The sequence below is a fragment of the Coregonus lavaretus genome, assembly GCF_964263955.1.
Source record: "Coregonus lavaretus genome assembly, chromosome: 28".
Taxonomy (NCBI): Eukaryota; Metazoa; Chordata; class Actinopteri; order Salmoniformes; family Salmonidae; genus Coregonus; species Coregonus lavaretus.
Genome location: NC_140015.1, coordinates 40,262,164 through 40,275,371, shown reverse-complemented (window position 1 = coordinate 40,275,371; position 13,208 = coordinate 40,262,164). Strand labels below are relative to the sequence as shown.

Genomic DNA, 13,208 nt, shown 5'->3' with positions numbered 1-13,208 from the left:
TGTAAATTTGAGCGTGAGAACAATAAAATAAAAAACTTTTTTTTTTCTAAATAGTGTGTCTGCTGGAACGCTTTGGTGGAGATTTGTTGACTAATATATGAAACTACGTCTTGATTCTTTCATACATTACATTTCTAAAATGTCCCCTTGTTGTTTTGTCAAACCAAACTCAGTCAGAAAGAGACCATACTCTGTCAGACATTCAGTAACCAACATGGAACCAACATGGAATGCTGTAATGGAAATGTTTTGACTCAAACAAAATTCAGTTTTTTTTTTTTTTATAGTATCTTTATTGATGCTTCAATTCATATAGCATGTGGTCAATATTCTCTTTACATGGGAATAGAAAAAAAATTCATAACTCAATCCATCAGAAGTTGTAAAGTAGGGAAGTAAAAATGTCATAAATATGCGATTGGGGTAAAGCAAGGATCCTGCTTTCCAGAGTTCAAAATTATTCAAAACAAACGTCCTAATCCTCAGGTAAAAAAGTTTAACCATATACAGCAAAGCACCGCATCTCATAGAAAGAGGACAGATCTTCAATTGGTTTTGGTCGACTAATCTTAAAAAAGGTTTAAGGTGATAGGGGAGGAGAGGACACGGTAACAAATGTGCTTGTATGAAATGACTCCTTCTGCACTCGCACGCCATCAGGCAAATTATGTTTACAGGGGTGGAATCCCAAAATAAATGTAGCTAGTTTTCTAGAGAAAACAACAAAAGGGGGTGTGGCTGCCGCGAGGAAACTGGTGCATCCTCTGTCGAAATCTGTAATGGAGGAGGAGAGCAGCCTCCTTTGTTCTCCTAACGACTTGACACTGTCCTCGACCACTTATTGGTTTCCGGGTCACGGAGGAGTCGCGGAGAGGAAGGTCTTTTGCCCAATTGGGAATCTCCCTATGTACTGGGAATCTCCCTATGAACTGTATCTCAATACTCCTTGAAGCATCCTTCCCTCTGCTCTGCACCCTGAAGACAGTGGACTGTATTCTGGCTTGCTCTCTCACCTGTCCAGTCCTGCTTGCTCTCCCTCACTCTCACCTGTCCAGTCCTGCTTGCTCTCCCTCACTCTCACCTGTCCTGCTTGCTCTCCCTCACTCACCTGTCCAGTCCTGCTTGCTTTCTCACTCTCACCTGTCCAGTCCTGCTTGCTTTCCCTCACTCTCACCTGTCCAGTCGTGCTTGCTCTCCGAGTAGAGACTGAAGGCCCGGATTCAAGCTGTGGCACGTTGTAGAGTGCTCAACAATGCACCTTTTAAAGGCAATGTCCCTACATCTGCTCAGATTGCATTCACAGGAAAGGCTGCAGATGTCGGCTCAATCAGGAATTACGTACAGCGCACTTCATATTGAATTCTGGCCTAGGCTTCTCTAATGCAGAGTTTCCCTAATGGTTCTGGGAAGATTTTTCTTGACAAAAAAAATGGTTCTCTATAGGTGACTAGGAGGATCACATCACTACAAACTAGAGTACTGAATCAGGTTATCACTGATTGGACAGGAGACAGGAAGCGTTTTGGAAAGGAAGTGGAGTAGCAAGTCCAATAGTGCATTCCAAATGGCACCCTATTCCCTATATAGTGTGCTACTTTTCACCGGGGCCCATAGAGCTCTGGCCAAAGTAGTACCTTATATAGGGAATAGGGTGCCATTTGGGACAGCCAGTACGTTGCTACCCTTCTAGTCTCTTATGATTGGTCCGTTCTCTCCTCAGTATAACTGAGACTCCTCCTCCCCCAGTGGGACTCAGGAACACGGAACCCCTCCCGGGACACGGGTTCCACCACCAGTTCTAGAAGACCCGGAGGTTCCGGAACCGCCAGCTCAGTCACCCGGAACAAGGGGGAGTAGGCTCGGCCAATCAGGGCCAGCCTGCCAGATGGGATCCGGGGGTCCGGACCCCTCAGCCGGCGCCAGTACACCAGGAAGTGGCGTACAAGCTGGGCCGGGTAGCGCCAGCGCAGGGTGGCGTTGAGGTGAAGTTTATCAGCGCCCCTCAGCCACACCACGTCATAGACACACACACTCTGGACTGGGAGGGGAGGAACGGAGAGGGACTCAGCATCCAGGATCTAGGGGAGGGAGGACAAAAGAGGGGTAGAGACAGAAAGACAGACTACTTATAAGAAACACGGATACACAAATCAGTCACTTATAAATTATTGAGATGTACAAACAGTTGCAACACTTACACTAAATAAAAATATCAACGCAAAATGCAACTGGAGTGGTGTAAAGCTCGCCGCCATTGGACTCTGGAGCAGTGGAAACGCGTTCTCTGGAGTGATGAATCACGCTTCACCATCTGGCAGTCCGACGGGCGAATCTGGGTTTGGCGGAAGCCAGGAGAACGCTACCTGCCCCAATGCATAGTGCTAACTGTAAAGTTTGGTGGAGGAGGAATAATGGTCTGGGTCTGTTTTTCATGGTTTGGGCTAGGCCCCTTAGTTCCAGTGAAGGGAAATCTTAACGCTACAGCATACAATGACATTCTAGACGATTCTGTGCTTCCAACTTTGTGGCAACAATTTGGGGAAGCCCCTTTCCTGTTTCAGCATGACAATGCCCCCGTGCACAAAGCGAGGTCCATACAGAAATGGTCTGTCGATCGGTGTGGAAGAACTTGACTGGCCTGCACAGAGCCCTGACCTCAACCCCCATCGAACACCTTTGGGATGAATTGGAACGCCGACTGCGAGCCAGGCCTAATCGCCCAACATCAGTGCCTGACCTCACTAATGCTCTTGTGGCTGAATGGAAGCAAGTCCCTGCAGCAATGTTTCATCATCTAGTGGAAAGCCTTCCCAGAAGAGTGGAGATTGTTATAGCAGCAAAGGGGGGGGACCAACTCAATATTAATGTCCATGATTTTGGAATGAGATGTTTGACGAGCAGGTGTCCACATACTTTTGGTCATGTAGTGTTTCTTGACAGGGCTGTATCATATAATTTGATAACATCAGTGCATTTGTTACGATAATAATCCATATAAAGTACAGTAATTTGTTCAATTAGAGGCACGTGTGAAAGCGAAACCATTATTAAAACACTATAGATGACTGAGATAATGGGAAATTCAACGAGAGATAATTGATCTTGCTCTGTTTGAGGATCTAGTGCATCTTTAGAGACAGGTGGCACTTTTTTGCAGAAAGTACAGATTGGCTCATCAGATATCGTTTCCCAAAACCAATCTTATAGGATCTTTGAGAGGATTTAAGACCTACTTTAGAAAAGGCACACAAGTGCTATCCACCCTTGGGTTTTTGGTAACGGCACTTTTCAGCGGGAGCTTGCCGATCGGCATCTCCCAGCCCTCGATGAGACGATGTTTTGGATGCAATCATCAGCAAAACAAACAGGTTGAAGTCAAGAGGGGTTTCTTTGCCATCAGGGTTCCCAAATACGAACAGAGAACTAGACCACATCGCCATAAAAGCACCATTCCAAAACGAGTTTCAACTACTGTATGTGAACAGAAAAGGCTTCCACTCTTAATGAGCAGGTGATAGGTCATGTGATGATCAAGTCTTAATGTGCAAGTGACAGGTCATGTGATGATCAAAAGATGCAGCTGAATGTGGTGGCCAGGCGGAACTCACGACTCGTTCATTCTGCAGAACAACAGTGTTGGCCAACACGCTTACAGGTGGGAGCTGTTGAGGATGTATGGCTTACTGGTGAGTGTTGCCTAGCTACTCATTTGAAGTATATTTGCCATCGCTAAAGCAACTTGAATTGTCCTAATGGTCCTCTCTTTGTAGCTATGTTTTCATTTTTACTGGTCAAACCACAACTGGGCGAGCCCAATAAAACCTTTTCGTTGTACTCAACCTCTGACACTTGGCACCTCTATTTCAGTCTCTGGTTGTGTCGTAATATTTCATGGTATGGCGTTGTATATTCCCCATGGGCTTTAAAGGGATGATTTTTGACCATAGGAGCGTTTTGAAATGCGAATAGCCAAGGTCACGCACGAGCACTGAGGCTGATAACAATTGGTATTTATCAACGGTTATCTCCTACCGGTGTGCTATGACGCTCATAGGATTGTTTGATAAATCAACACTTTTCCTATGCGTACGAACATTATAAATTCCCTTCATAAGTAGCATTTTAGAATAGTTCCTACGCAATATTGATAAATGAGGCCCCAGGTCTAAGAGTCTGGGACAGATATGATTCTGTTGACGGGTAATTCTGTGGTAAGGTCTCTCTCTTTCTCTCACCATAATCTCTCCGACCCGGCATTTGAAGGGTGTGTCCTGATCTCCGCCATCACGCTGCACGTTCACACACACATCCCTCAGAGCACAGTCCTGCAGCTCCAACTGGGAACACCTGCACACACCCGTTATTACTACAGTATTACTAGGTTATATCAGACACCCGTTATTACTACAGTATTACTAGGTTATATCAGACACCCGTTATTACTACAGTATTACTAGGTTATATCAGACACCCGTTATTACTACAGTATTACTAGGTTATATCAGACACCCGTTATTACTACAGTATTACTAGGTTATATCAGACACCCGTTATTACTACAGTATTACTAGGTTATATCAGACACCCGTTATTACTACAGTATTACTAGGTTATATCAGACACCCGTTATTACTACAGTATTACTAGGTTATATCAGACACCCGTTATTACTACAGTATTACTAGGTTATATCAGACACCCGTTATTACTACAGTATTACTAGGTTATATCAGACACCCGTTATTACTACAGTATTACTAGGTTATATCAGACACCCGTTATTACTACAGTATTACTAGGTTATATCAGACACCCGTTATTACTACAGTATTACTAGGTTATATCAGACACACGTTATTACTACAGTATTACTAGGTTATATCAGACACCCGTTATTACTACAGTATTACTAGGTTATATCAGACACCCGTTATTACTACAGTACTACTAGGTTATATCAGACACACGTTATTACTACAGTATTACTAGGTTATATCAGAAACACGTTATTACTACAGTATTACTAGGTTATATCAGACACCCGTTATTACTACAGTACTACTAGGTTATATCAGACACACGTTATTACTACAGTATTACTAGGTTATATCAGACACCCGTTATTACTACAGTATTACTAGGTTATATCAGACACCCGTTATTACTACAGTATTACTAGGTTATATCAGACACCCGTTATTACTACAGTATTACTAGGTTATATCAGACACCCGTTATTACTACAGTATTACTAGGTTATATCAGACACCCGTTATTACTACAGTACTACTAGGTTATATCAGACACACGTTATTACTACAGTATTACTAGGTTAATCAGACACCCGTTATTACTACAGTATTACTAGGTTATATCAGACACCCGTTATTACTACAGTATTACTAGGTTATATCAGACACCCGTTATTACTACAGTATTACTAGGTTATATCAGACACACGTTATTACTACAGTATTACTAGGTTATATCAGACACCCGTTATTACTACAGTATTACTAGGTTATATCAGACACCCGTTATTACTACAGTATTACTAGGTTATATCAGACACACGTTATTACTACAGTATTACTAGGTTATATCAGACATTCCTCAGAGCACAGTCCTGCAGCTCCAACTGGGAACACACACACCACCCCCAACACACACACACCAGAGGTCTTCTTACCTGACAGTCCATCCGTCTGGGTTCCACTGTCCACAGCTCTGAGAGAACTGTCTCACCAACGGGTGGTCCTCCGTTAAAGCAGCAGGCTCAACACTGCTGGCTACAAACACACACACACACATCAATAATAATAATACAACACATTACAACTCCTGTGTGTGTGTGTGTAGCCAGCAGTGTTGTGTGATATGACTGACTCACTAGGTATATCCTGAACACCACTGTGTGTGCAGAGTGTAGCGTCAGTAGTCTTTAACACCAGAGAGACAGTGACTCCAGGAGACGGCTTATAGATCAGAGACACAAAGACCCTGGAGGATAGAGGTACCTGGAGAGAAAATATCCTGGGAGGGGAGAGGGAGAGAATGGCCATAGCATTTGAGTCCTCAAAGCTGTAAGAGGAATATACTAGCCGTCATGAACACACACACACACTCCCCTACCTGGCGCAGACTTTGGTCAGCATGGAGGGTATGAGTCCCTCTATGAGCAGTGAGCTGCCCCCGCTCCAGGCATCTTCAGGGCAGCCCTGGGTCCTCAGCCAGCCCTCCCCCTCCAGGGTCTTTCTGTAGTATAGGGGTTGCAGCTCCTGGGCATCCAGGTTGAACCAGCTACGATCCACCTCACGCTACACAACCCAGCAGACAGACACACAGGACAGGTCAGAGGGTAGCTACAGGACACAAACAGGACAGGTCAGAGGGTAGCTACAGGACAGGTCAGAGGGTAGCTACAGGACACAAACAGGACAGGTCAGAGGGTAGCTACAGGACACAAACAGGACAGGTCAGAGGGTAGCTACAGGACAGGTCAGAGGGTAGCTACAGGACACAAACAGGACAGGTCAGAGGGTAGCTACAGGACAGGTCAGAGGGTAGCTACAGGACACAAACAGGACAGGTCAGAGGGTAGCTACAGGACACAAACAGGACAGGTCAGAGGGTAGCTACAGGACACAAACAGGAGAAAAACCCATTCAATTATACATTTTGCAGTGCAATGCATTCCGAAGAAGACCCAGATCATTGTTGTTACTAGTACAGTCGTGGTCAAAAGTTTTGAGAATGACACAAATACTAATTTTCACAAAGTCTGCTGCCTCAGTTTTGATGATGGCAATTTGCATATACTCCAGAATGTCATGAAGCGTGATCAGAAGAATTGCAATTAATTGCAAAGTCCCTCTTTGCCATGAAAATGAACTTAGTCAACAAAATCCATGGTTACCTGCAAGGAAACACGTGCCGTCATCATTGCTTTGCACAAAAAGGGCTTCACAGGCAAGGATATTGCTGCTAGTAAGATTGCACCTAAATCAACCATTTATCGGATCATCAAGAACTTCAAGGAGAGAGGTTCAATTGTTGTGAAGAAGGTGTCAGGGCGCCCAAGAAAGTCCAGCAAGTGCCAGAACCGTCTCCTAAAGTTGATTCAGCTGCGGGATCGGGGCACCACCAGTGCAGAGCTTGCTCAGGAATGGCAGCAGGCAGGTGTGAGGCATCTGCATGCACAGTGAGGCGAAGACTTTTGGAGGATTGCCTGGTGTCAAGAAGGGCAGCAAAGAAGCCACTTCTCTCTAGGAAAAACATCAGGGATAGACTGATATTCTGCAAAAGGTACAGGGATTGGACTGCTGAGGACTGGGGTAAAGTAATTTTCTCTGATGAATCCCCTTTCCGATTGTTTGGGGCATCCGGAAAACACCTTGTCCGGAGAAGACAAGGTGAGCGCTACCATCAGTCCTGTGTCATGCCAACAGTAAAGCATCCTGAGACCATTAATGTGTGGGGTTGCTTCTCAGCCAAGGGACTGGGCTCACTCACAATTTTGACGAAGAACACAGCCATGAATAAAGAATGGTACCAACACATCCTCCGAGAGCAACCATCCAAGAACAGTTTGGTGACGACCAATGCCATTTTCAGCATGATGGAGCACCTTGCCATAAGGCAAAAGTGATAACTAAGTGGCTCTGGGAACAAAAAATCGAAATTGTTGGTCCATGGCCAGGAAATTCCCCAGACCTTAATCCCATTGAGAAATTGTGGTCAATCCTCAAGAGGTGGGTGGACAAACAAAAACCCACAAATTCTGACAAACTCCAAGCATTGATTATGCAAGAATGGGCTGCCATCAGTCAGGATGTGGCCCAGAAGTTAATTGACAGAATGCCAGGGCGGATTGCAGAGGTCTTGAAAAAGATGGGTAAACACTGCAAATATTGACTCTTTGCATAAACTTAATGTAATTGTCAATAAAAGCCTTTGACACTTATGGAATGCTTGTAATTACATCTGACAAAAATATCTCATAACACTGAAGCAGCGAACTTTGAAGACCAATACTTGTGTCATTCTCAAAACTTTTGACCACGACTGTAGTGTGGCGGTCATGGAATTTTGGATGACAATAATTGGGCAGCCAAATGACTGCTGTCTCCGTAACAACAAAACATTTTTAGGGACTCACATTGTCTCCCTACCTCCTTTCCTAAATGCATGTGCTGCCATAGGTGTCCCCATTCAAGTCAATTATGGCATAATGGGTGGACTGGCAGCCATTACGAGTGTACCCATAGGAGCAAAGCAGGAAGTAAAAGCAGGAAGTGTACCCATCAATATGTGCTGTGATTTGTTGATTCAAATCAACTGACATCACAAAAAATACATTCCATTGCATGAGCCACATCAGTTAGCAGCATTTGAATTAAAGTTCTACATTATCATGGAAAGTATTGCATCACAATAACCAGGCAGCCAAGGCGGGGGCAATTTTATGAATATTCATTCGCTACGTTTGCTAGACTCAGGAGGTCATGGGGACATAGGCTTCAGCCAGGAGCAAGCAGGTTAGATGTGATTCCACCCCATGGGCAACAACGACTGGCTACTAGTTTGTTTTCAGCCAAATATGTTCTCATGGCTAGTTTATCCAGTCACCACCACATTTAGAAGGATAGCTACTGACTGAAATGTAGCTAGCATTCTGGCTCACACTGGACATGCAGTAGCCAATTACTTAGTTAGCTAGCTAATTGTGGATGCCAAAATACACAGCTCTCTAGACTTGGGAACTCACGGGCATACAGCCTACCTAGAAATGATTCCACCACAAGCAACAATAACTGGCGACTAGGTCATTTTCAGACAAATATTTTCAGCTTAGTTTATCCACTGACAAGCGCATTTAGGAGGATAGGTAATTACTTAAATGTAGCTAGCTTGATCACTGACCAGACCAGGCAGTAGCCACTAACTAATCGTGGACTCATTACCTACAATATTCTTTGATAGGTTTCGGTTAACTTGCTCATATCAAGCAACGCATACAGACCGTTTGTGGAAAGGTAAAAATAACAATTAGTGGGGTCTTTTTTTTTTAAATGATCGGACAGTGAAACTAAAATAGATTGGTAGCTAGCTGATGAGGCTTTCATTTATTTCCCAATTAATTTGGTGATCAAGCTGAAGCTGGGTTTGACAAGTCATTCGGTCGGTGCTAACTGCTCATGCCGGTGGCGCTAACTAGCCAAATAGACGGCTCTGTAGAGCATCACTCATGAATAGTCATGACATTTCGTGAACCCATGAGTTTACCCGTCAAATTGCCAACGTCAGAGGTTCCAAGCCCATTCTATTCATTGTTTGCTACAACACTTTGCAGATTTCAGCAAGGGGCAACAAAGTTTCATCACGTTGTCAAGAGTCCATGTTATCGCAGAAAACATACTCGACCTCACGAATGCCCGGTCGTCACATCTTCAGTCACGCTTCATCAACGGTTACGACGGTTATTTTATTTTCACGACGGTCTTCATCCGTAACCGTTGGTTACACGGTAATTGTGCCTGCCCTAGTTGTTACCCAAATGGTGGGTAGACTTGGGACCCCATAGTGGGTTATGGTCATGCTACTGGGCCTTGGCTTAAGAGACTATTTTGGAGGGTCACATGAAAGTTCAATAGGCTTAAGGTGGGACAGTGTTTTAGGAACTAGGGATGTAGACCTGGAGAAAGGGGATCGGAGGATTTGATAATAGGTGCTGCTGTCTCTCTATAGAGTCTGTGCTCTCTCTCTCACACACTCTCTCTCTCACACACTCTCTCTCTCACTCTCTCTCTCACTCACACTCTCTCTCTCACAGTCTCTCTCTCTCACTCACACTCTCTCTCTCACTCTCTCACTCTCTCTCTCACAGTCTCTCTCACAGTCTCTCTCTCACTCACACTCTCTCTCTCACAGTCTCTCTCTCTCACTCTCTCTCTCACTCACACTCTCTCTCTCACAGTCTCTCTCTCACAGTCTCTCTCTCTCACTCACACTCTCTCTCTCACTCTCTCTCTCTCACTCTCTCTCTCACAGTCTCTCTCACAGTCTCTCTCTCTCACTCTCACTCTCTCTCTCACTCACACTCTCTCTCTCACTCACACTCTCTCTCTCACAGTCTCTCTCTCCTCGTACCTGTCCCTTCCAGTAGAGGCTGGTCCCAGCACCCTGGCAGAAGGAGGAGATGAAAGGGAGGGGCGACGAGGGCCGGTGGACATACAGGAAGTCAGACAGGAGAGACCAGAACCTGCACACAGGAAACAGGATGTGACATTGTAGGATATGACATAGGAGGGTCACTTTCGACTGTGGCTATGCTACGTGTGGTATGAGTGAGCGCTTTATAAGATAGAAAATATTGTCAATTTTATTGTCTTATTCGACAGGGTCCAGGGAACATGTATAACAAACACTGCACCAGATTGTTGCTACATACCTTATTCTCATCTGCAGTCCTTAGATAGATAGCATCACTTTATATTTCCCAAAGGCACTTAAGGTGTGGCGTTCTATATAAAATCCCCAAAACAACCACAGCACTACATTACACAGTAGAAGCAGTAGAAGTTAATCTCACTTGTCCTGTTCCTTCCTGAAGTCAGTCTTGTCTGGGATGGTCTCGTACACCCAGCCTGGAGCAAAGATGGCCGTTGAGAAGTCATGTTTACGAATCAGCTCCAGAGCCTGAAGGGGGGGGAAGAGAGACAGATACAGAGAGCGAGACACAGAGAGCGAGAGAGAGACACAGAGAGCAACTTTTCTGAGTCTAATGTTTACTGTTCATTTTTATTGTTTACTATCTACTTCACTTGCTTTGGCAATGTTAACATACGTTTCCCATGCTGAGAGAGAGAGAGAGAGCGAGAGAGAGAGAGAGAGAGAGAAATGAGAGAGATCTATATTGTTACACACACCACCATAATAAACCACTTCTATATGAAGACACACACACATACCTGTGACTAAGCACTGACACACACCCCACCATCCTCCCACCATCTCCAGACCCTCCCCCTCCTACCCTCCCCCCACTCCCCTCCCAGTTCTAACCTTATTAGTCTCCAGCTTCCCTCCCACCACCTCTCCCCTGGCGAACACGTCCACCCCAACAAAGATGTCCGCCAGACGGCCCTGAGCAGCTGAGTAGACCTTCATTCTCTCCAGGCTCTGCTCTGTCCAGTTATAGTTGGTGAAGATACCATCACACGCTGAGAAAAACACTCTGAGAGAAAGGGGGAGGGAGGGAGGGAGGGAGGGAGGGAGGGACAGAGAGAGAGAGATGTATAAAAAGTATCCTTATTCCTTTTCTCTATCCTCCCTCTCCCCTCTTCTCTCCTCCTCCTCCCTCTCCCCCTCTTCTCTCCTCCCTCCCTCCCTCCTCTCCCCCTCTTCTCCTCCCCCTCTCTCCTCCCTCCTCTCTCTCCTCCCTCCCTCCCTCTTCCCCCCTCTCCCTCCCTCCCTCCTCCCTCCTCTTCTCTCCTCCCCCTCTTCTCTCCCCCCCCTCCCCCTCCCCCTCTTCTCTCCCCCTCTCCCCCTCCCTCCCTCTCCCCCTCTTCTCCCCCCCCTTCTCTCCCTCCCTCTTCCATTCTCTCCTCCCTCCCTCCCCTCCCCCTCCTCTTCTCTCCTCCCTCCTCTCTCCTCCCTCCCTCCTTCTATTCTCTCCTCCCTCATCTTCTCTCCCTCCCTCCTCCCTCTTCTCTCCTCCCTCCCTCCCCCTCTTCTCTCCTCCCTCCCTCCCCCTCTTCTCTCCTCCCTCCCTCTTCTCTCCTCTCCCTCCCTCTCTCTCCTCCCCCCCTCTCTCTTCTCTCCTCCCCCTCCTCTTCTCTCCTCCCTCCCTCCCTCTTCTATTCTCTCCTCCCTCCCTCATCTTCTCTCCTCCCTCCCTCCCCTCTTCTCTCCTCCCTCCCTCCCTCCCCCTCTTCTCTCCTCCCTCCCTCCCTCCCCCTCTTCTCTCCTCCCTCCCTCCCCCTCCCCCTCTTCTCTCCTCCCTCCCGCTTCTCTCCTCCCCCTCCCCTCTTCTCTCCCTCTTCTCTCCTCTCCCCCCCTCTTCTCTCACCCCTCCCCCTTCTCTCCCCCTCCCTCCCTCCCTCTCCCCCCTCTTCTCTCCCCTCTCCCCCCTCCCTCCCCTCTCCCCCCTCTTCTCTCCTCCCTCCCCCCCTCTTCTCTCCCTCCCTCTTCTATTCTCTCCTCCCTCCCTCCCCTCCCCCCTCCTCTTCTCCTCCTCCCTCCCTCTTCTATTCTCTCCTCCCTCCCTCCCTCATCTTCTCTCCTCCCTCCCTCCCCCTCTTCTCTCCTCCCTCCCTCCCCCTCTTCTCTCTTCCCTCCCTCCCTCCCCCTCTTCTCTCTCCCTCCCTCCCCCTCTTCTCTCCTCCTCCCTCCCTCTTCTCTCCTCTCCCTCCCTCTTCTCTTCTCTCCCTCCCTCATCTTCTCTCCTCCCTCATCTTCTCTCCTCCCTCATCTTCTCTCCTCCCTCCCTCTCCTCTCCTCCCTCCCTTCCCCCTCTTCTCTCCTCCCTCCCTCTTCTCTCCTCCCTCCCTCTTCTCTCTCCTCCCCTCCCTCTTCTCTCCTCCCTCCCTCCCTCTTCTATTCTCTCCTCCCTCCCTCCCTCTCCACCCTCTTCTCCTCCCTCCCTCCCCCTCTTCTCTCCTCCCTCCCTCCCCCTCTTCTCTCCTCCCTCCACCTACCTGTTGGATGGGTTGAGTTCATTCTGCCATTTGAGCTGTCCGTTCTCCAGGACAGAGTCATACCAGAGGACCATACTACCAGGGACTCTCTCATGCATCTGGTCAGTCAGGTAACGTAGAAACAGAGGAGTGTTCTTCACAGCAGTCTCCTATTACACGGGAGGAGATGGAGGGTAGAGTACATACATGTTATCAATCATCAATGTGTCTCCCAAATGGCACCCTGTCCCCTAGTGCACTACTTTAGACCAGGCCCCATAGGGCTGCACTATGGTCAATGTGTTCATAGCACAGCAGTAGACGTCAGTATAATTAAGCAATAAGGCCTGAGGGGGTGTGGTATATGGCCAATATACCACGGCTCAGGGCTGTTCTTATGCACAACGCAACGTGGAGTGGCTGGATACAGTCATTAGCCATGATATATTGGCCATATACCACAAACCCCCGAGGAGCCTTATTGCTGTTACCAACGTAATCAGAGCAGTAAAAATAAATGTTTTGTCATAC

General features: G+C 47.0%; 1 protein-coding gene across 1 annotated transcript; it reads right to left on the bottom strand.

Moving 5' to 3' along the window:
- Positions 1-283: 283 nt before the first annotated feature.
- Positions 284-12,772, bottom strand: LOC311103279 (cytosolic endo-beta-N-acetylglucosaminidase-like; the record flags this gene model as incomplete). Its single annotated transcript, XM_084144811.1, has 9 exons — positions 284-2,078; positions 4,236-4,347; positions 5,690-5,789; positions 5,891-6,033; positions 6,133-6,317; positions 10,150-10,261; positions 10,592-10,698; positions 11,065-11,236; positions 12,699-12,772. The coding sequence occupies 9 exons, from the start codon at positions 12,770-12,772 to the stop codon at positions 1,695-1,697; spliced, it is 1,389 nt and encodes a 462-aa protein (XP_084000937.1). The 3' UTR covers positions 284-1,694.
- Positions 12,773-13,208: the final 436 nt, after the last annotated feature.